General features: G+C 45.2%; 1 protein-coding gene across 1 annotated transcript in view; it reads left to right on the top strand.

Annotated features, from left to right (window-relative positions):
- LOC113011577 (NACHT, LRR and PYD domains-containing protein 12-like) overlaps nt 1-12,773 on the top strand; it is a 382,413-nt gene extending 369,640 nt beyond the window's left edge. Inside the window, exons 9-11 of the mRNA XM_026151123.1 lie at nt 9,619-9,795; nt 11,893-12,066; nt 12,742-12,773. Coding sequence (XP_026006908.1) covers nt 9,619-9,795; nt 11,893-12,066; nt 12,742-12,754 — 364 coding nt within the window. The 3' untranslated portion in view covers nt 12,755-12,773. The remainder of the gene's footprint in view (nt 1-9,618; nt 9,796-11,892; nt 12,067-12,741) is intronic.
- The last annotated feature ends 9,857 nt before the right edge of the window (nt 12,774-22,630 follow it).

Consider the following 22,630-nt stretch of genomic DNA (forward strand, 5'->3'; position numbering starts at 1 on the left):
TTCTCTTGTCGTGTTATGGTAATGTTTATGATGTCTATTATTAGAGTTCCATGTTTCTGTTTATCTGGGTTTAAGATGTGGGTTTAGTTTCATACGTCATTTCCTGTCTGTCTCTCCATGTCGAGCCTGCGTGTGATGTTTTATTGTGAAGGTCTGCGTCTCATGTGAGTGTGTTCAGTTTTACCTCTGTCTCGTCTTGTTGATTATTCCCAGCTGTGTCCACCACCTGTGTGTAATTCCCGTGTTTCTCTGTGTGTATTTAAGTCGTGTCCTCCATCATTGTAGTTGCTGGTCCGTCTGTGTATCAACCATGTCTCACCCGTGTGTTCTCCCTGCTGTCCATCGTCATTCTCCTCTGCTCGTTCTCATTCAGGTTTGTGCTCTGTAGTTTAGTTGTTCTCCAGTCTAGTTTAGTTCGAGCTCCGTTTGCTGTTTGTCCATATTTATTTCATGCTCAATAAACCACCTTCACATCCTCACGACTGCCTGCGCTTGGATCCTCCCTCATTTATTATTTTCACACGGCTCTCCTCACCCGCCGTGACAGTACGGACCAGCCAGATATGGATCCAGCGGCAGTCACCCCACCCAGGGAGCTTCAGGAGGCCGTTATCCACTCCGCGTCTAAGTTGATTTACCAGTTGTTAGAGCATGAGGGAGAAGCGTCTCTTTACACTGTGGAAGCCGACCTACAACACCTTATTACCTGTTATCCCTGGCTTTTGGACTCTCTGCATCCGCTCGTGCAGAATTACGTTCTCCACGAGCTTCACGTACACCCACCTGCTGCTACCGCTCGCCTGTTCGCTTCAACGGAGGATGTGCCGTCCGAACTGCCGGACAAGGGATTACCCGGCCTGTCGGAGCCATCTCCGAGAAAGAAGCGTCGTTTGTGCCGTCGCCGTGGCACCCCACAGCCGGATGTCGGGACATGTAAACAATCGGCTGTGGTGAGTGAAAGGGACACTTTTTCTGCTGCATCAGACGCCGTGACTGTGTTTTCTGGAGCTATTTTTTGTGTATCTTCTGAAGACAATGATTTTTCTGCCTCACCCATGGCTGCTGCTTCAAAGACTGTTTCTCCTAAGCCCACGCTCTGTGTTAATGACTGTTTCCATTCTGTTTCCAAGCCTGGTATTATGAATTTTGACAATGAAAATGTTTGGGACCCTTTTTCACCTGCACTGATTCATTCTGGGGAAGCTGTAAACCTCACCGAAACAGTTTTTCCTGAAAATGTTCTCCCATCCACACTTTCACCACAGTTTAATGTCGGGTCTGCAGTACAGTTACCAGTTCAGCCAGTAGCCCAGCTGCCCTCAGTTCAGTCAGCCACTCCACCACTTATTAGGACTCCACTACAAATCTCTCTGCTACCTGTAGGTCAGTCTGCAGCCCCTTCACTGTCTATAACTCAGTTGCCACCAGTTCAGCAGCCTACCCACTCGTTCATTCAGCCACCATCCTCACTGTCTCATTCTAAGCAGGGAACACACTTCACCACAACATCTGCTGGTTCTCTTACGCTGGCCATGTCAGAGACAGTTGCTCCCTCTAGGGCCTCCCCAGAGGCTGCGTGTCAGTGACCAGCCAACTCTGGACCCCTAGAGTTCAAGACGCCAGTGCCAGCAGCCTCACCGGAGAACTCACCTGAACAGTCTCAGCTCTCAGCACCCCGTGAGAGTTCAAGTGAGTTCACCCGTCCGCCTCAGTCCTCTGCTGAGCATATTGGGGAACACTTTCAGCCCTCTGAGGACTGCATCCCACTGTTGCTGCCTGAGTTTAGCCACTGTGCTGCTCAGTCCCAGCCAGTGTCCACACTGGCAGAGGTCTCCGTACCTGCTGCTTCAGTGTCTGTTTCCACTGGAGGGCCAGAGGAGCCCGTCCAGGCTCAAGCCATGTTAGCTGGGGGTTCAGGTGAACCCAGCCAGCGTCCTGCCTCGTCGGCTGGAGGGCATGAGGAGCCCATCCAGCCTCAAGTGTCGTCAGCTGGGGGTTCGGGAGAACCCAGCAACCCTCAAGTGTCGTCTGCTGGAGGGCCCGAGTCGCCCGTCCAGCTTCAAGCCAAGTCTGCTGGTGGGTCTGAGGAGCCCACCCAGCACCACGCCTCATCAGCTGGGGGTTCGGGAGAACCCAGCCAGCCTCAAGTGTCGTCTGCTGGAGGGCCCGAGGAGCCCGTCCAGCCTCATGCCACGTCTGCTGGAGGGCCCCAGGAGCCCGTCCAGCCTCATGCCACGTCTGCTGGAGGGCCCCAGGAGCCCGTCCAGCCTCATGCCACGTCTGCTGGAGGGTCCAAGGAGCCCACCTAGCACCACGCCTCGTTAGCTGAGGGTCCTGGAGGACCCAGCCAGCACATCCTCACATCTGCTGGCGGTCCGGGGAAGTTTGTTCAGCTACCATCTGCTGAATCATCCCCTGTGACTACTACACCGTTGCCTGCATTCACGCCACCGCCTGCAGCATTCACGCCACCGCCTGCAGCATTCACGCCACCGCCTGCTGCATTCACGCCACCGCCTACAGCATTCACATCATCACCATTCGCATCACCGCCTGCAGCGTCGCTGCCGTCAGGTTCTGCAGCCATCAGGTTCCGCAGCCGTCCCGCTGCCGTCAGGTTCTGCAGCCGTCCCGCTGCCGTCAGGTTCTGCAGCCGTCCCGCTGCCGTCAGGTTCCTCAGCCGTCCCGCTGCCATTGTCCATGCCTGATCCGGCCTCCGTGTCTTCGTCCACGCCTGGTCCAGCTACAGCTCCGCCCACGCTGTCGCCTGGTTCAGCCTCCGCCTCAGCTTTTGCCTCGCCTGGTGCCGCAGGGATCACGCACCCTTCAGGTCCCAAACTACTGCCTCAACATCATCGAGCATTAGTCAGGCCGCTTGTTGGGCGTCATCACCACCGTGGCCGCCCTCCGGACTTCTGTTGCCACCCCCGCCTTCTGCATGGACGACCTCCTACACGCCGCCATTCCCGTGTTTCTCTGTGTGTATTTAAGTCGTGTCCTCCATCATTGTAGTTGCTGGTCCGTCTGTGTATCAACCATGTCTCACCCGTGTGTTCTCCCTGCTGTCCATTGTCATTCTCCTCTGCTCGTTCTCATTCAGGTTTGTGCTTTGTAGTTTAGTTGTTCTCCAGTCTAGTTTAGTTCGAGCTCCGTTTGCTGTTTGTCCATATTTATTTCATGCTCAATAAACCACCTTCACACCCTCACGACTGCCTGCGCTTGGATCCTCCCTCATTTATTATTTTCACACGGCTCTCCTCACCTGCCGTGACAGAAACACATGAAGCAGATTTTCCTGTTCTGGCTTTTTATAGCAGATAACCTTCAAAATATTCTGCAGTCCAACAAAAACTGAAGCAAACCATGAATCAACATGTGAACATGACCTGATGCTGCTGAAGTGAAGCAAAGTTACAGAGGTTTGATTACAGACACAGCTGAGAGTTTGTAATCTGTCATCATTTTAAAAGGTTTAAATTTCTTCAGTATTGAACAGCAGAAATGAGGCTTTATTTTCAGAGGCCGACAGCAGTGAACACAACAGCAGACTGGTGCGTAATAAGCAGTGAATAATGCAGGAAACAGATTTTTGAAGGTAAACTGTTCTTGAAGTACACTGAGAGAGAGAGAGAGAGCTGTGCAGGAAGTAAACGTCAAACTCAGAGAGAATTCATGACGATGTTCATCAAACGTAAAGCGTAGTTTGGATCTTCTTCTGCTGCTGGTTCAGTCAGTTTTGGTTGGAGACAGATGAAACCTGCAGCTTCAGGATCTGTGAGCTGTCCACTTTCAGCCCCGACGGCGTGTCCGTGTACATACCTCCTCTATTTTTGTCAATGTTGGAAGTTCAGCAATCCTTTGCAGTTTCGATTACAAATAGTTTTTCAATTGTAAATATTTAAAAAAGTGTTTTGGGGGTATTAAATATTTTTTACACAACTGATCAAATGTGAGCAGCATGCCATCTGCATATAGGTCTTTAATTTTTTGAATGCCTTTATTTTTCCATATTTTAAATCCTCCATCACTTTTACCAGGCGTGAACTTTTCATTTCCCCAAATAGGGGCAAATTGCGAAAGCGATGGAGGATCGCCCACATATTTATGAGCTGTATGCCAAATTATAATTGTATTTTTCAAGAAAGGGTTCCTTGTATTTTTTTTAATGTCTTAGTGTCTGAAGAATATAGAAAAGTGTGTAAGGGAAGATCTGGAACAGATTTTTGCTCGATGTCAACCCAGGCTGGAGGTGTTGTTGGGCAGAAATAATGGGTGGCTGATGTTAGTTGGGCAGCCATATAATACCATCTGAGGTTGGGGACTTGGAGACCTCCTCTTTCATAGGGCAAGTAAAGTAGTTGTAAGCGGAGCCTTGCCTTCTTATTATTCCAAATAAATTGGTTAAATAGTTTAAACTGTCAAAAAATGAAGTTGGTAGAGGCAACGGAAGTGTTTGGAAGTAATATAAAAATTGGGGTAAAATTGTCATTTTTAGGATATTTATCCGGCCTGTCATAGATACAGGCAGGTTTGTCCAACGGTTTAGCATTTCCGTGACCTCTTCTACAAGGGGATCATAATTTATTGAGGTTATGTCCTTGAGGCTTGGGGTGATCCTAATGCCTAAATATTTAAAGCCTGTTGTAGTTGTCTTAAATGGGGTGGCCACCACAGGGCTTCGTCTTTCTTCTTCATTAAGAAACATTAATTCTGATTTAGAATTGTTAATTTTGTATCCTGAAAATTCTCCAAATGTTTTTATTAATGTTACTAAATTAGGGATACTATCTTTCAGATTAGTCAAAAAATATATAATATCATCTGAAAATAAAGAAATTAGATGGTCTCTTCCTCCAATTCTTGTCCCTGATATTCCTGCATTTGCTCTCACAGCTATGGCCAGAGGTTCTATTGCTAACACAAAGAGAATTGGTGACAGAGGGCAGCCCTGCCTGGTTGATCGCTGTAAATTAAATGGTTTTGATACGTTATAATTAGTTAAAACTTGTGCTGCTGGATGTGTATACAATAATCGGATCCATTTCAGGAATGTTTCACCTAGTCCATATCTGGGGAGCACTTGTAAGAGATAATTCCATTCTATTCTATCGAAGGCTTTGCACGCATCTAGTGATAGCAGCGCAGTGTCCTCCCTATTGTTTTTCTCATAAAGTACATTGAGGACACGTCTTATATTATGATAGCCTTGTCTCGTTTTAACAAAACCTTGTTGATCGTCTGTTATCAAATTAGGCACACATTTATCTAGTCTTCTAGAGAGTGCTTTACACAAAATCTTCGTATCACATCCCATAAGACTAATTCCCCTATAAGAGGAGCATTCAGTCGGAGGCTTATTTGGCTTCAATAAAAGGGTCATTGTAGCTAATCTCAGTGAGTCTGGGAGTATTCCGGACTTATATGACTCCTCATACATGTTAAGAAGTGGCAGTATTAATTTATTTTTAAATGTTTTATAGAAACAAAGCCACAAAAACAAAATGTCCACCAAAAGCACAGGAGCGCAGGGAACAGTTCATAACTGCTCAGGGGGCTGACCCGGAGGGTGACGGTCCAGAAATTCATAGTTCATTTGATCAGGGGGCCGGCCCGGAGGCCGACGGCACAGGAGTTCATGGTCAAACAGCTCAGGTGGCCGACCTGGACGACAGCAGCACAAGAGTTCACATGGTTCAGGCGGCCGACCAGGAGGCCAACTGTCCAGTAGTCCACAGTTCACGAGCTCATGGGGCCGACCCGGAGGTCGACAGCATAGCAGGTCATAGTTCAAAGGTTCAGGGGGCCGACCCGGAGGTCGAGAGCACCACAAGTCACAGTTCAACAGTTCAGGCGGCCGACCCCGATGGCAACGACGTCCAGCTGACGGCCTGGAAAGCGGCCGGCGATTCCGAGGGGCAAAACGTGGCTTGGGTGGCGGCAACACAGACGCAGGACCAGGCGAGGCCGACACAGAAGCAGAGGCTGAAGCTGGACCAGGCGACGGCAAAGCAGGAGCTGAGGCCGAGGATGGACCAGACGAGGCAGAAGCAGGAGCTGAGGCCGAAGCCGGACCAGGCGAAGCCGAAGCCTCGGGCTCCTCGGGCTCCTCGGGCCCCCCAGCTGACGAGTCTTGGGGCTGGACAGGCTCCTCGGGCCCCCCAGCAGGCAAAGCAGGAGGCTGGACGGGCTCCTCGGGCCCCCCAGCAGGCGAAGCAGGAGGCTGGACGGGCTCCGCGTGCCCCCCAGCGAAAACAGTCTCTGGACCAGTGGGCACCGGGGCCCCTGGAAGAAACAGGTCAGAACCAGCAGGCACACGGGCCTCTGGCAGGAACGCAACAGAACCAGCAGGCGCACGGGCCTCTGGCAGGGACAGATCAGAACCAGCAGGCGCACGGGCCTCTGGCAGGGACAGATCAGAACCAGCAGGCGCACGGGCCTCTGGCAGGGACAGATCAGAACCAGTAGGCACATGGGCCTCTGGCAGAAACAGGTCGGAACCAGCAGGTGGTAGCGCTGCAGGAGGTGGTACTGCAGGTGGCTGCACGGGAGCCGCAGGTGGTGAAGCAGAAGGTGGCTGGATGGGCCCCTCGGGCCCTCCAGCTGATGTGGCATGGTGCTGGACGGGCTCCTCGGGCCCTCCAGCTGACGAGGTGTAAGGCTGGACGGGCTCCTCGGGCCCTCCAGCTGACGAGGTGTAAGGCTGGACGGGCAACTCGGGCCCTCCAGCAGACGAAACTTGAGGCTGGCTGGGTTCTCCCGAACCCCCAGCAAACGAAACTTGAGGCTGGCTGGGTCCTCCCGAACCCCCAGCAGGCGTGAGACTGGACGGGCTCCTCGGGCCCTGCAGCTGACACTGGAAAAAGCTGCACAAACTGCACCTCCGCCCCTGGCTCCAACCCGGCCTGGATTACAGTCCCACAGCAGCTTAGCTGAGCCTGATGGCTAGCATTTCCAGTGCAAACAGTCTCATAATTATGCTTCTTAGAAGCATAGTTCGTGGCATGATCAATGCACAGAGAAGCGGGATAAGTTTGCAAAGGGATAGAATGGTCCGTGGAAGACTCAGCCGAAATATTCTCAGTCTTAGCAACGTCAAAATCATAAAGTCTCTTTATAGCCGGGCTCATGAACTGGTAAGGCAGTGTTAGTTTTAATATTCTCCTGAGAAAAAACATGAGGAGCCAAAATATAGTCACTCACTTTCGTTTGTGGTGCGGAGCGTCGGTGGCGCGCACGCCGCTTTTTCTTGAGAGTGGAAGACGGCGGAGCAATGGGTGGAAGTCCCTGGTAACTCCGGGGACCCCCGAGAGCCAGTCAAGTTCCACGGAAAGAGTGCTCGTGCTCTGGAATGAGCCATGGCTTCCACCGGAGATCCTCCTCCAATAGAGCGCTGAATATTGACTGATGTTCGTCGTAGTCCAAATCTATGGCGTCGAGCGCTTCCTCGCACTAGACCGTGGCAAGAGTGTGGCAAGACTGTGACGAGGGTGTGGAAACTGATGAGCTGAGAGGTGGTGACGCTGCGGCGAGTCTCAATGAACCGACATGAACCGTCTCAGGCTCGCAAGGCAGCGGCAGTGATTCCTGTTCGCGGTTTTGATGCTGCTGCGGTGGCAAAACTGTGCGAACAAAATCCTGCATATCCTCCGACAATCCCGCCGCGTAAGCAGGATATGCAGACAAAATCTCTTTTAGCTGAACTCCGATTGACTCTTTCTCATTCTCCTGTCTGCACGCGGAGTAGCAAATCCACTGTCCGCGGAGAATGGTCACCTGAGTGTTGAACTCCCATAAATCCTCACAGATGTCCGCTGGGTCCATACTGGTCGGGTCATTCTGTCACGGCGGGGTGCGCCGGTGTGTAATGGAAACAGGACCCAAAAGCAGATGAGGACGAGGAGTTGTAAGTTTAAACAGAAAGCGATCCTTTATTTGGATGATTGCAGGGGTTAAACAAGGAACCCTAAGCAAACTAAAAAACACTAAGAAACAAATACTATGACTATGACTATGGTGGGATAACAGACGACCCGACAAATGACATGCAAAAACAGAGGACTTAAATACACACATGAGGTGATCAGGGGAAGTGGAGACACACGAGGAAACAGCTGACTAACATGAACCTAATGACAGGAGCAGTGAAGCTAAATACAAAGAACCAAGAACACACGACTTCTTCCAAAATCAAACAGGAAACACTGAAACTAGACATGACAACAAACTTAACAGACCTAACAAGTGATGAACGATACAAGAACTCAAACATAGAAACCAAGAAAACAATAAATAATAACTGCCTAAACTAAAGATAAATAGGAAATGACACAAACTAATCAAATATCTAAAATGAGACAAATACAAAAATGAGTTCAGAGCACAGAGACCCAGCCTGTGACAGTTTCCTTCGGCAGATTCTTGTAGAATTTTTCGGCTTCTTGAGGTGTTGAGAAGAGGTGGATCTTTCCACCGTACAGGATTCTGAGTCTGCATGGGTTGTGCTGGAATCCACGGAAGGCATTGATATCAATAAACAGTTTGACAACCGGGTGAAATCCCTGTCGGATCCAAACCGTCTCCGCAGACAGATCCTGTGCAAATGTGATCTTGGCCGCATCATGTGTAATTTGTTGTTTTCTTGCTTCCCGATATACCAGTTCCTTCTCTTGGAATTTTAAGAAACGAATAAGTACCGCTCTGCTCTGGTTTGGTTTTCCGGAGGCAAGCGTGCGATGCACTCGTTCCAGTGTGAATGACTTGTCGGGCGCTAGCCCCAGCCACTTGGGTAGCATGATTTTAATAAAGTCAAAGAGTGATTGTTGCCCCTCTGCTCCCTCTTTTATGCCGAAGATGCGCAGGTTCTTTCGTTGTCCGCGGTTTTCCAAATCATCTGTTTTGGCTTCAAGAAGTGCAATTCGTTTGATAGCCGAGTTCAGTGACGTTTCTGTTTTCTCAAGTGTGCTTTCAACTTCGGCAATGCGGGCTTCGGCCTCTTCAATATGGGCCCACTGGTTCAATATGTTTTGCTTTACCTCCAAAACTTTACCCTCCAGTGCAGTCACTGCGCTCGCCATCCCAGTCAGTCTTATATCGATGCTGTCCAACTTGGCTCCAAAATCCGACCGGAGTGATTTGAGTTCATCCAAAAATTCGGCTATGCTAGTCATGTTAGCATCTGTGTCGGACGTTGATGGTATAGCGCCTGTCTTGCGTCTTCGGGTAAAGATGTCACACTGTTTCACAGATGAAGCTTTTGACATGTCAGTGCCGTATATTCCAGACCACACTAACAGCATATACAAGGGGTTTTGTTTATAGAAAGTTTGTACACTGTCCTGAGAGCGACCCCGCTAAGCTGCCATCTTAATGCTTGGCCACGTGACCCCCCTTTGTCCTGTTTTTATGATAAATGTACGACTTTAATGTGAAACATTCAGAGTTTTTTCTCTTGTTGTGTTTGTTTGAAGCTGCTTCCTGTTCGCTTCAGCTGTTTGGAGTTTCCATTTTCTAAACTTCTACATTCTGAACCTTCTTCAGCTCTGAACAGATGATGAAACACTGAATGATTTCAAGCTCACACTTTGTCTAATAAACTTACATCTTTCATTCTTTATAGAGATTGATGGGCTGTTGTTTGTCAGAGATCAGCTGTGATTATCTGGCAGCAGCACTGAAGTCCAACCCCTCCCATCTGAGAGAGCTGGAACTGAGTAACAACTACAACCAGCAGGATTCAGGAGTGAAGTATCTGTGTGGTTTCCTGGAGAGTCCAGGATGTGGACTTGAAACTCTGGGGTCAGTCAGTATGTTTTAGTTGTGCTGAGATGAATATGATGTGAAAGTTGTGCTGACACTAAACTGCAGACATCAGGCTGATATTATACTGATCCACACTGAGGATCTTCATGGTAAAGTCTGTTTTCTTCTTCTCTGGTTTAGTCCATTGACTGCAGCAGAACAATGTTCACATTTCAAGCCTTCAAAGAAGAAGAAAAATCCTCCACTGGATAATTCACTGTGAAACTCTCAAACTCTTCATTCCACCTTAAAGTCTTTCTGACACTGAAATCCAAAGCAAAATGTGCGTTTGCTTTACAGACAGCAGTCCAACACAAACATACACACATCATCCAAAACACAGTCCAACATCCAAATCTCCTCCACTGCCAGCATGAATGATGGGAAAGAGAAGAAGGAACACTCTGACATTCAGGGTTAGAATGAGTTTCATGAAGCAGACTGTGAAGATCAAAGCTGCATTAGAAAGCTTACATGAATGAATGAGTGGACAGAAGTGGACAGAGATCATCTGAAGCACTTCAAAGGCTTTAAATCAGCACATTTCTCTTTATTCTTTATCAGCTCTGTTAGTTTCTCTCAGTTTTCTGTGGAATGAAGCTAACAGCAGGCTAATAAGATGCTAACCAATAGGTTTCTATTAAAGGTTGTAATTTGTATATGAAAAAGTGCTTTGGCTCAGCAGGGATCAGCTTACAGGTAGAATACAGCTGCTGGAGGGGATTAGCATGTCATAGCTATCTACCAAACTGCTAACTGGGGGATTTCAGGCCATCTATGGATCATTTTTGCTAACTGTTTATTCAGCTTAGGCTCACAGGGCTGCAGCCTGTGCCCTAGCTGTCATAGGGCAAGAGGCGTGGTCCACCTGCACAGGTGAGCAGTCCATCACAGGGCCAACAGAGAGAGACAGAAAAGCACTCTCTCACATCCACACCTACAGCCAATTTAGAAGCACCAATGAACCTAAGCAGCATTTCATTGGACTGTGGGAGAACATCCAACCTCCACAGAAAGGCCAACAAGCTTCAACCTACAACCTTCTTGCTTTAAGGCACTAGTGCGAACCACTTTTCCCCATTTCAGCCCACATCCTGCATCTTCCTGTTTCTGACTCCAGGCCAGCTCCACTAACACTTTCTCATCAGACACTGCCACCTAGTGGAGGAAGTCTTAGTTCCATTTGAAGCTTCAGATTACAGTTAGTTCCTTTACAAAGAGGTGGAGGTGGTGGGGCCACAGCACCATCATCACTGAGTGCCATAGGACACTTAACCTTTGTTTCCATATGCTGGGAACTTCCTGTTGTTCCAAGGAGGACTGGAAAATGTGTGAAAATCTCCCAGTCAGTTCCTCACAGCACACTTCAATCATTTCCCTCCCACAGCATCAGGACCAGGGCTTTTTCTCTCTTTGGTCCCACTAAGAGATTTCCACACAAACACCTCATCAGTGGGACTCTCGGAGCTACCAGCCCTTTGCTACAATCACAAAGCTCTTCATTGAAATCAATGATATCAAAGCTGGAATCCAATGAGTCCAAGTCTTCTGCTGATTCAGCATCACATTCATCTTTGCTCCTTGTTCTGCATCCCCACCATGGACTTCATTCCTTTCCAAGCCAGCCTTGAGTGTCCTTTATTCAGCTCATCCTCTGCTTTACTTTTACACCTGATTTTAGCTGCTTTATCTCTCTTTCAACAAGTTTCTGTGCCTCAATCTTTTTCTTCTCTCCCTCATAACAAGACAGCTTCTTCTACCTGAGAACATGTTGGAGTGATTTACTAATCCAGGGCTGCTTATTGGGGAAAATACTTCCTGTTTTCAAAGTAATCCCCATTTTTCCCAGGAAGAAATCTCAGTAGAAATCGATGATCTAAGTGAGAACATGAGCCTTTAAAAAGTCCCAGTGGGTGCAGTCAAACAGTCCCTCAGTCCCAGTATAGAGTCTTTGGTCCAGACTGGAATTGGAGTTTCCATTTTCTAAACTTCTACATTCTGAACCTTCTTCAGCTCTGAACAGATGATGAAACACTGAATGATTTCAAGCTCACACTTTGTCTAATAAACTTACATCTTTCATTCTTTATACAGATTGAGGGGCTGTGGTTTGTCAAAGATCAGCTGTGATTATCTGGCAGCAGCACTGAAGTCCAACCCCTCCCATCTGAGAGAGCTGGAGCTGAGAGGAAACAACCTGAAGGATCCAGATGTGAAGCAGCTGTCTGATCTTCAGCAGAGTCCAGACTACAGACTGGAGACTCTGGTGTAAGTAGAGTGATGGAGTGAGTGGGTGGTGCTGTCAGCAGTATTGTACTAAACACAGTCAGTATGAAACAAAGATCCAGTGTTTCCTGTAAAGCTGCAGCTTCTCAGTGAAGCTGTGAGAGGAGAATGGTGACAGGCTTCAGGATTGGACACAAACACTTCCTGTTTCTCACCTTTATGGTCACCATAATAACGGCTGACACGCTCTGATCAAACACTGTCAACAGCCAATCAGCTCTCTGAACAAAGCAGCACGCATACCAATGACTGCATTCATTTCCAAGTTTAAAGCAGTGAAGAACACAGTCTGTAGGTGAGGAAGAATTTAGTGAGAGCAGATGTTTGGATGGAATTCCTCCAGTTAACAGCTGGAACCGTCCATCTGGATTGTTGGGCTTGTTGTTGGGGTTCCTACAGAGCTCAGAGTGGACACACCAAGGTTCTTCTAATGAATGAAAGTCCAAACTCAAACTAGGAGGGAAAAACATTTTCATCAACTTCAATAAAAATGCAAAGATTAGAAAAAGTGAAGCAACAATGAGTCCTAGTACAGTCCCAGCACTGAAGTCCCTGCTGCTCTTTATACTGGATGTGCTGCATCACTGACTGACAGCTGATGAAGAGTCTCTGGAAACACTCGTTTATCTCCTCTGCTCTTCCTTCTTCTCTCTGCAGGTGGAGGCGATGATGGTAAACAGGACGGTGTGTGTGCTGAGAGAGGAGCAGCTGTGTCCTGATGATCCAGAGAGGTTGAAGCAGCAGCAGCTTGTGTGTAGAGACGCTCTGACTGGGCCATGTTACTGGGAGGTGGAGAGGAGAGCTTCATCCAGCAGTGACTGACAGAGGAATGAGAAGAAGTGCAGATGACTGTCAGTGCTGCAGAGTGAACTGCTCTGAGAACAGCTCCCCTGTCAGACACAATGTAGAGTCCAGCATCATCCCTGTGTGTCCCTCTGGATCTGACAGAGGATCATCAGTGTATCTGGACTGCTCTGCTGCTGCTCTGTCCTTCTACAGTCTCTGCACAGTCTCTGTCTGACTCTGGCTTCAGACCCTCCTGGATCAAACTCACCTGGAAAGACTTTCAAACATCACTCAATAGATTTGAATACAGAATATATTTGATATATACTGTAGATGTACTGTAGAGTTGCAGTTTGTCACTTGTAAATACAGTCTGTGAGCAGCTGTGAGCTGAAAGATCTTTCTAGAAACATGAAATGTTTTCAGTCTTCTGTTGCTTTTTCATATATTTCCACAACATTAATATTGATCCCACCTGTCTCACCTGTTTCATACATACATAATAACAGGACACGTGTGATCTGAGCGCTGCTGTGGTTGCTGTGCTGCACGTCTTCATTTAGATAACAGAGACATCTAGTGGTTCAGAGGGAGAACTGCAGGAGGTGGAGCTGTGTTTTAGCATGGAAAACTTTTTATCTTTTAGACGCAGATACAAATATGACAAGTATCAGTGTGAGATACAAAAGGTCACATCAGTCAGCAGAGGGAACAGTGATCACACAGCAATGTAAGAATAGAAACATAACAGTGAATCTGGACATGTATACAGATGGAAGCAAACAAACAGGATGTAACACTACATTAAAGCCACAAATGGGAAGAAAACAAAGCCAAAGGAAAATATATTTGATCTCAGGAATCCAAATCAGATGCTTTAGAGCAGGGGTCGGCAACCCTGGAGGAGCAGAGACCCGAGGCGGCCGCTGGTCCGAGTGTCAGGTGAGCTGAACTTCAGGTAAGAAGTTATGACCTGCAGTCTGTCTGGGTCAGATATAAACCAAGTTTAGGTGCAGTTTATTTTCCTTGTGCTGACTTTTTACAGTTAGTTACAATAACTCTTACTGCGTACTAGCTAGCATGACGGAGTTTCTATACAGCTGGGTGGTGCTATGATGTTACTGATAGTGAACTTTATTTTATTAGAGTTTCCAACCGTCCTGTAAAAAACAGAATCGTCTCGTATTCAGAGAAAATATTACACGTTTTGTGTTGAGCTGAGAAGGAATAGAGTTTGTCCCGGACTTCAGCTAGAATGGAAAAGACACAAAGCTGGATTTATTCTGTGTCTTTACACTGTCATTCTCTCCCCTCCCTCTACTGTTGCTACTTCAATCATGAAACTGATCAATGATCAGCTGATCGGCTTTTCTCTCTTGTTTTTTTATCATCCACTTTGCGCCAGAAAGAGGAAACCAGCGGATGTCGCGCTAAACAACAGCAGCACGTTTAAGCTTGATCAGCTGTTGTTAGAATTTATTTAATATTAATTTCTAGTATCAGCTGATGTTTGCTGGAGCCACAGCTGTAAAGCTGCTGGTCAGGATGTCGGTTTGGATATGTGGTGAGAGGGAAACATGAAGATGAAACCAGGAGATGTCCTTACTGAATCATCAGAGCTGAACAGGTGATGGAGAAACAGGTTTACCTTTTAGGTGACATGAATGAGTTGAAGGGAAGTTATGAACTGTTTCTGAGAGACTAATAACACCAGGATCCTTTTCTAAGCAGCTGACAGCTGGTAACTGTGCAGGTGCGGATCTAGTACAGTTTTGCCGACCTAAACCAGGGGGTTTAGAGCATCATAGAGTTTTTGTGGTTTGTTTTCTTTAAGTCATTTCACAGATTTTCTCCATAATTTCAATTCCTTGAATAAAACAACAAACTTAGGGGATGATTTTGTAATCCGACTTTATGTATGAAAGATTTGACTAAACGTAAAACAATCTTCCAACTCAGTCGTCATTCTTATCTTGTGAAATCAAACCAAATGTTCTGTTGTCTCTAAATCAGGGATTGATGAAATCTTTGGTTGCATCCATTTATGAACATGTTCTCATTCATATTCAATCGTAGTCTAAGTCCTTCTTTAGAGGGATAAATGTCATTCATTATCTTCAAATGTGTTTCTGTTGTTTTGGGGGGAAGTTTGAAGTCCATTGTTCAAAGTCTGTTAATGAAACTTTATGAAGTTTATGTAGGATGTTTTTCCTATTTTGTATTTGTTTGAATTATGATGTATTTCTGACTCTTTCTGCCATGATGCCAGGTCTCTCTTGAAAACAACATTTTTAATCTCAATTAAATTTTCACCTGGAGAAATAAAGATGATAATAATAATTTTGTCTTCAGGGAATCATTTCTCTGTAAAACAGCTTCTTCTGAAACTCTTGTTACATTTCTTGTTTATTGTTTGCTGGTTTTAGAAAAATGTCATCGTCTCTGTGTGAACTTAAACTCTACATGTGGTGTCAGCTATAAACGAGCTCTAGAGTCTAATAACGATGCTTTTATTATTGTCTGGTATCCAACCTAACCCTGGGCCTCTGGCTGAATGTGAAACACCAGCAGATGTTAAAAACTGTCTGGGTTACACGTGAATCATGTCGTGTGCTTCCTAACATGGATATGATTGGAATCTGGGCCTGTTCAAGCGGTGCTGGTATCATTGTTGTTTCTGAGACTTTCCAAATCTTTACTGGATAAAAACGTAGCAACTGATGGATTTAACATTTAGCACTCAGACTGTCCCAGAAAAGGCGGAGGTCTGGAAGTTTATGTGAAGGTCTGTCTTGCTGCTCAAGTCTTCTTCTCTCCATCTGCACCTCAGCCATTTGAAATCTTGGCCTTAACTATTGATCTGTTTGGAAATCAGACTGTTGTTGGCTGCTATCAGCCTCCACCTGCTTCCCCCAGCACATCACCGTCTCTGGTTCAACTTTTATCTGAGCTGCATTTTAATGACGTCTTTCAGATGGATGGTTTTCATTGGGACTGGCTTTCTTCTGTGTCTGATGATTTTAAGGCACGCTGCTTGTTGTTAAAACTGACTCAAATTATTTAAAGCCTCACACGCCTTGATCCTAAACACCCAGATAAATCTGCTCTTATTGACCTTTTTTAACTAATATGCTGTGTAAGTTTTCCACATCTGCAGTTTTTGCCAACGACCTGAGTGATCACTGCGTAGTTGGTGCTGTGAGAAACACTAAAATCTCACGCTCCGAGCCCGCATCAGTTTGAACTGGGGTCGTATTAAACAGGCTGACAATGTCAGTTTGGGAACATTTACAGGAGAGTTGTGTCTACTTTGTGGACAGACACGCCCCTTTTTGCCAGGTCAGGGTGAAAGGTCGGGACAGGCCTGGTTTGGTTCAGTACCGACCGATCTCCTACATGAGAGAAACCAGGCCTGGGCAGGAAGTCTGGCTCTGATGCTGATTGGCTACGTTTTCATTAACTGTGTAATCGGATTACTGCCTCCATCATCAAGATCCAATGTAACTATTTTTTACTTTAACGACTGACAGTCCAAACGACCGTAGGAGGTTTTGGCAAACTATAAAGTGTCTCTGCCAGCTGTGACTCCTCAGAGCTTCCTCCTCACTTAAATATCGACTCCACTCCTGTGTCACACAAAACTGAAATGTTGCTTTAACAAACACTTTGTTGCTTCTTGTTCTTTGTTCAGCACAGTATCTGATGGTAAACCTCTTGCACACAACTCTGCTCGTAGTTCCTGGTTACTGATACCTTTTCCTTCACACCTGTCACAGCAGAAGAGGTTTGTAAGGCTTTGAATAGCCCCAACACCAGAAACTCGTCCTCACAATCGTTCTCCTTCCTTCTTGCACTTGGCTGCAAATATCATAGCTGAGCCAGTGTCTTATATTTTTAATCTTTCTCTACAACAGAAGGCTTTAGCACAGATGTGGAAGTGTGCCTCTGTACTCCCCCACTGAAAGCTGGTGATTCTTCAACAGTTAGTAATTACAGGCCAATTTCCAAACTCTGTGTCTTATCTAAGGTTTTTCAAAGGCTGGTAAATAATCAACTTCAAAGTTATCTGGATGAAAATAGGATTTTATCTCCCTTCCAGTCTGGTTTTAGGAAACTGCACAGTACTGGAACTGCTTCGATAAAAGTTCTCAAAGACGTCTATGAAGCGCTGGATGCAAAGAACTACTGTGCAGCTCTTTTTATTGATCTATCAAAGTCTTTGACACTGTCGACCACAACAAAAACTCTTCTGGCACAACTTCACCTACTTCCTCTTCCACCTACTGCGTGGAGAGGATGAGGATCTAACAGCACAGGAACTCCAGCAGCACTCAGCAGCAGCTGCTCCCAGTCCCTTGGTTTATGAGCTGAGCTGCTGACCACAGCATTTTATGTCATAGATTACTGGAAATAGGCCTTTCAGACCGAGCAGCTGGCTGCTTCTCTAATGTTCTTTTGGACATCAGCAGTGCGTTCAGCTCAATGGTCTCTCTTCCAGCTTTTTAAATGTCACTAAACGAGTGCACAGGGTTCTGTCCTGGGCTACTTATGTCAACGGTGTGGCACAAAATCTAGATGCATCTGTTCATTTTATACCATCAATATAGTTTTCAAACCATTACAGCAGCTGTTGATAGTATTCAGTCTCAGCTGGCTCAGACTGGCTTTAAATGTAGAAAAAACCAAAGTCATGTTGTTCACAAACAGAAAGAGGGTCCGGCTTTATTTCCTTCTCCTGTATCTGCTCAAAGTATTTCTATTGAAACTGTGGCCTCGTACACATACCTCGGTATTGTGCTTGATGACAGTCGTTCCTATAAGCCACACATTGAACATCTAATAAAGACACTGAGGCTGAAGTTGGGCTTCTCTTCCAGGAACAGATCATGTTTCACAGGAAAAAGCTTGTTGCTGCCACCTTTTCTTTACCTGCCCTGGATTACAGTGACATGATTTATATGAATGACTCTGCTCGCTCTCTTCATCTGTTGGATTTTGTCCATCATGGGGCATTAAGATTTATAACTGTCTGTAAACCTTTAACACACCACTGTACTCTGTGTTCTCTGGTTAACTGGTCCTCATTGGTCTTACACAGGATGGTCCATTAGTATCATTTGATCTATCAATCTGTTTCTGGGTTACTGCCTCCTATTTATCAGAGCACATGTTAGGCAAGCAGTTTAGTCCCAGCCTGCAGTCTCAGGACATCATCACATCCACTGTTCCATCAGTTCATGCAGAGCTTGGGAAGAAGGCGTTCTCCTTTTCTGCTCCGTCTTCATGGAAAACATAACCGAAGGATTTAAGGCTCTCCGTTGATTTCACTTGCAGACTTCAAAAGACGTACACATGTTTTTGTGAAACCATCTCTGGGAACTTGTTCTCGTTTTTAATGTGACTGAGTACATCACACAAACTTTTCTTTTATTTTTGTAATTTGTTCAAGGGTTAGGGTTAGTTGTTCAAAGCCTCTCCCAGTCAGTGCTGTTCTCTATGCCTGTCTTACTCTACATGATGTTATTAGCACAAACACTTTAAAGGTGATAATTAGGTCTACAACAATAACACAGACTGCAATGTAGTTAAGCGTCTTACAGTTAGTTTTGAATGAATGAACTTAAAAAACAACACAAGCAAAGATCTGTCTCCTCCTGTTTTTTGTGTCACATAAGAAAGAAGCATCAATATCTGATGAGAAGACTTATTAATTTGACCTTTCACGTGGTCTTACTCAGGTGATGCCAAGTGAAATATGCATCCTTTTTATGGTAATGTGCTGGAAAATGTTGAAAATGGACATTAAACGTGCTCACAAAGTGCTTGAATTTGACCCTGAAAGGTGTATGAACCCAGAAAAAGTCACACTTGGAGTAAAAACCTCTCATAGCAAGTTAATCATATTCAATTGATTTGATGCTTTCAGCACAAAATGTAGCCACACAGTCAGGACAGCGTCTGATTTAGCTTCATCGGTAAACGTGTTTATGCAGTACATAGTAACAGTGTGGCTGAGTCCTCTGGTTCAAATCAGTTCCAGTACATTTGGAGATGTAAGTCTTAACATTTCACATGCATCGGGAAGGAAAAAACATTTAATCTGCACAGTACTGCCGAAGTGCAGCGATACATCGTGAAGTGCACATTTCCATTTCTCATACAGTACCGAGCAAAAGTCTTGAACCACCCCCTTATTTTTTCGTGTTTTGCCAGGTCAGTCTGTGTTAACGGTGTTATTAACTGCATTCTTCAACTAAAGAAGTGAGAACAAATGATGTGGGCTTTTGTTTTTTTGCAATAGGCTGCAAGTAAATGTGTACAGATACAATTTAAAATTGGTTCTTTGTTAAGTTTTCTGGTCCTTTCCGTGACTTAGGTGTGTGTTTATGTTTGAATGTTTCAGAGATTAGTGTGAAGGGTCTTAACAGACAAAAAGTGGTCAAATACAAGCCCTGGATTAAAAATCAGAAACACTTTAAAAAGCCTGGAGAGCTATTCCTTAATACCACTTTAAAGATTACAGGGACGTCCGGATCCCTGGAAGCAAATGAGGGATGGCTCAAGACTTTTGCACAGTGCTGTACATGTCATGTTCCCTGTTTTATAGCTCAGCTCAAACTGACACGTTCTCACTAACTGCTTCTCATTTTCTCCACAGTAAACTTTGACCACTTCCAGATACTGCGGGCCATCGGGAAAGGAAGCTTTGGAAAGGTAATGCAGCCTCCATTTTTCACGCCACTTGTATATTGTTTGCCCTTAATTACCCACCACGGTCGTCATCTCTAAAGAATTAGTGCAAGCGAAGCGAAATGAGACAGACGATGCACCGGGTCCTCGTCTGAGTGCTGGCTTTCAGTTGTGCTGTCTCTCTTGCCCATCCATGCACACACAGACACTGTGCTACACTAACACAGTGAGACAGATGCTCACAGAGATGTCCAGATACATTTTGTCCTCGCTGGAGGTCATCTTGTGTTTTTTGGCCCACTCTGGCCTCACACCGAGCTCCTGCTGTTTTTTGAACACTTTAACAGCACCAGTCTTTAGCTTCCTGTTGAACACACTTAACTCATTCACTGCCAGCCATTTTCATGGCAGTCAACGTAAGTTTTTCAATTGACATCTATAGACGTCAATGGCAGTGAATGAGTTAAGTGGTCACTCACTTCCTGAGCCCTGGGCAATAAGAGACGTTTTGTGTTTTATAATTTATTGATATGTTTGATCCTTTCTGACCTGCGTTAATGAAGCAGTCATTAGAGCACCATGTCCACTATAATAGTTCTGTAGTTTGATGCTTGAGTCGTTGCAGACTTGTTGAAACTCCCTCACCCGTCAAAGCAGCGTCTTTGTTATTCGAGTCCAGCAGATGGCAGTGTTTCACTGTCTGACGGCTGTCTGAAGCTTCAGCTGGATTATCCGTTTGCTATGTTTGCCATGTTACAGTGGGGAGGAAAAACTCCCTTTTAACAGGAATATCTAGACATGAGTGATTACTGCAGTGGGGCACTATCTGTGCTATCTATAAGAAATGTTAGCAACAATAAAACTCTGAGGATCAGGGCTCCATTTCACTCCAGTGTTCAGTGGCATTTTAAAAGAGTGAATACCGACGCTGAATGTCTTTGTAAAGCAAAAGCACTTTGTTAGCCTTTACAGAGCAAAGCTATGGATCAATGTGCAGTGAAGAAAAATCGAGGTGGCCAGTCTGTCCTTTCCTAACCAATCACAGAGCTCCTTACATTGCACCATGTGGCTAATTTGCGTTTTACTGATATTGCTGGGCTGCTGTCAATCATTTTGTCTTTATATTACAACAGAGCATTGACCTTTAACCTGTTTAATTCATACTGAGTATTTAAAAAAATGTATTGTCATAATAAATTCTGCCTCACTGAAACACCATTTTGCATCAGCCTCTATCACCTGACTTGTCACTGATGATATCACTGCATGAGCAGGCGAGCGGAAGCGGCGGGGGGGTGTAGGTGAAGCTCGTGAAGAACAAAATTCTGTACGAGCGGATGCAGTGAGTCCAATAACCAGGGGTAACTGGAAATAAGGTGTTGCAGGTTGGCTTCCACAGTGTAAAGAGACGCTTCTCCCTCATGCTCTAACAGCTGGTAAATCAATTTAGAAGCAGAGTCGATAACGGCCTCCTGAAGCTCCCTAGGTGGGGTGACTGCCGCTGGATCCATATCTGGCTGGTCCGTACTGTCACGGCGGGTGAGGAGAGCCGTGTGAAAATAATAAATGAGGATCCAATCGCAGGCAGTAGTGGAGAAGTGAAGGTGGTTTATTGAACACAAAAATAAATATGGACAAACAGCAAATGGTAGTGATGTGTCCTGTGTGTCGAAGCTTCGAATCGCGCGTCGGGTAATCGCGGGGGCGTTTTTCTGAAGGGGGGCAATCACTTTTTCCACACAGGGCCATAATAATGGCCGCCTTAATAATAAATGCCTTGATTTAGGAACTACTTTTAATGTTTACTTGTGCTATTTTGCAAAAAATAAAATCTCTGCAAAAACATCAAAACTGCTGACCATCTGACCTCAATATGAAATTATTAATCTTTTGACAAAAAACATTTAGATTTGTAAAAATAAAGAAACCATAGAGGAACAAACAATGTTGTTTGCTACGTTCTAACATGGCAATCTAAATAACAGTAATGCAAACATATATATTTATCAATAAAAACAGATCGCCTTTTCACTGTTACAAAAGTCAAGTATATCAATGTTTGTTCAGCTTTCATAAATGTAAGTTTATAAGTACATAGTACATTTTTTGGTAAAGTCCAACTTCTTTTAATACATGCAACACATTTCAGAACATTTGGGACAGAGACAACAAAAGACTGGAAATACTTTGTAAAAATCTGGTGAAACACTTTAAAGCCAGTGGGATTAAATGGGAAACATAAAATTTAATACTAGACAAAGACCGATTGAATCATGAAGCAAAGAATTAATAACTAAATCACAAGTAGAAAATGTTATGCAGATATTATTGGATAGATTTTGGTGTAGAAAAAAATGACAAGAAATGAAAAATGAAAGTTATCTGGTCTTTTTCTTTAAAGAGTAGCCTACTGCAGAGCAGCAACACTGACAAAGACCATCATCACCAATACTGCAGCTAATACAATGATCCAGGAGGAAACTTGAAAAAGCAGAAAAAATGTGACACTGATCAAAATGAATACATCAATTATTGATCAAAGAGAAAATGCATACTACCACAATGCATTGTTATTGCATCTCAGTTTCTCACCATCACTGATAATCTGACGTCTGCTGGACCTCAGGAATCGTCTCCATCACCTCTCTGTGAGGAGCAGAGAGCACTCGTGCTGCACATCCCACCTGTGTGCTGTGTTTACGTGAACCTGAGAGCACAGCTGTAGTGGTGACAGTGAATGTAGCGTTGGTGTTGGACACACTGACAGTGTTGTACTGTGAGAAGCTGAGGTGTTGTTGTGAGACACTGAGTGTTACAGTGGGAGCAGGTCGACCAGTGGCTGAACAGGAAACAACCCACTCTTCAGCAGAGTTTGACTCTCTGACATCAACAACAGGTTCATGCAGCTCTGTGAAGGATCAGGAGATATAAAATAAGGAGTATATTGTTAAAGATACATTGACTTCTAACACATGTAACGCATTAAGGTAAAATTTCTTACCATAAGGATGTGTTACACGATTTATAAACCCCAGTTTGTTCATTATTTGTTCATTATTCATAACTATAT

Source organism: Astatotilapia calliptera, chromosome 19, assembly GCF_900246225.1.
Source record: "Astatotilapia calliptera chromosome 19, fAstCal1.2, whole genome shotgun sequence".
Classification (NCBI taxonomy): domain Eukaryota; kingdom Metazoa; phylum Chordata; class Actinopteri; order Cichliformes; family Cichlidae; genus Astatotilapia; species Astatotilapia calliptera.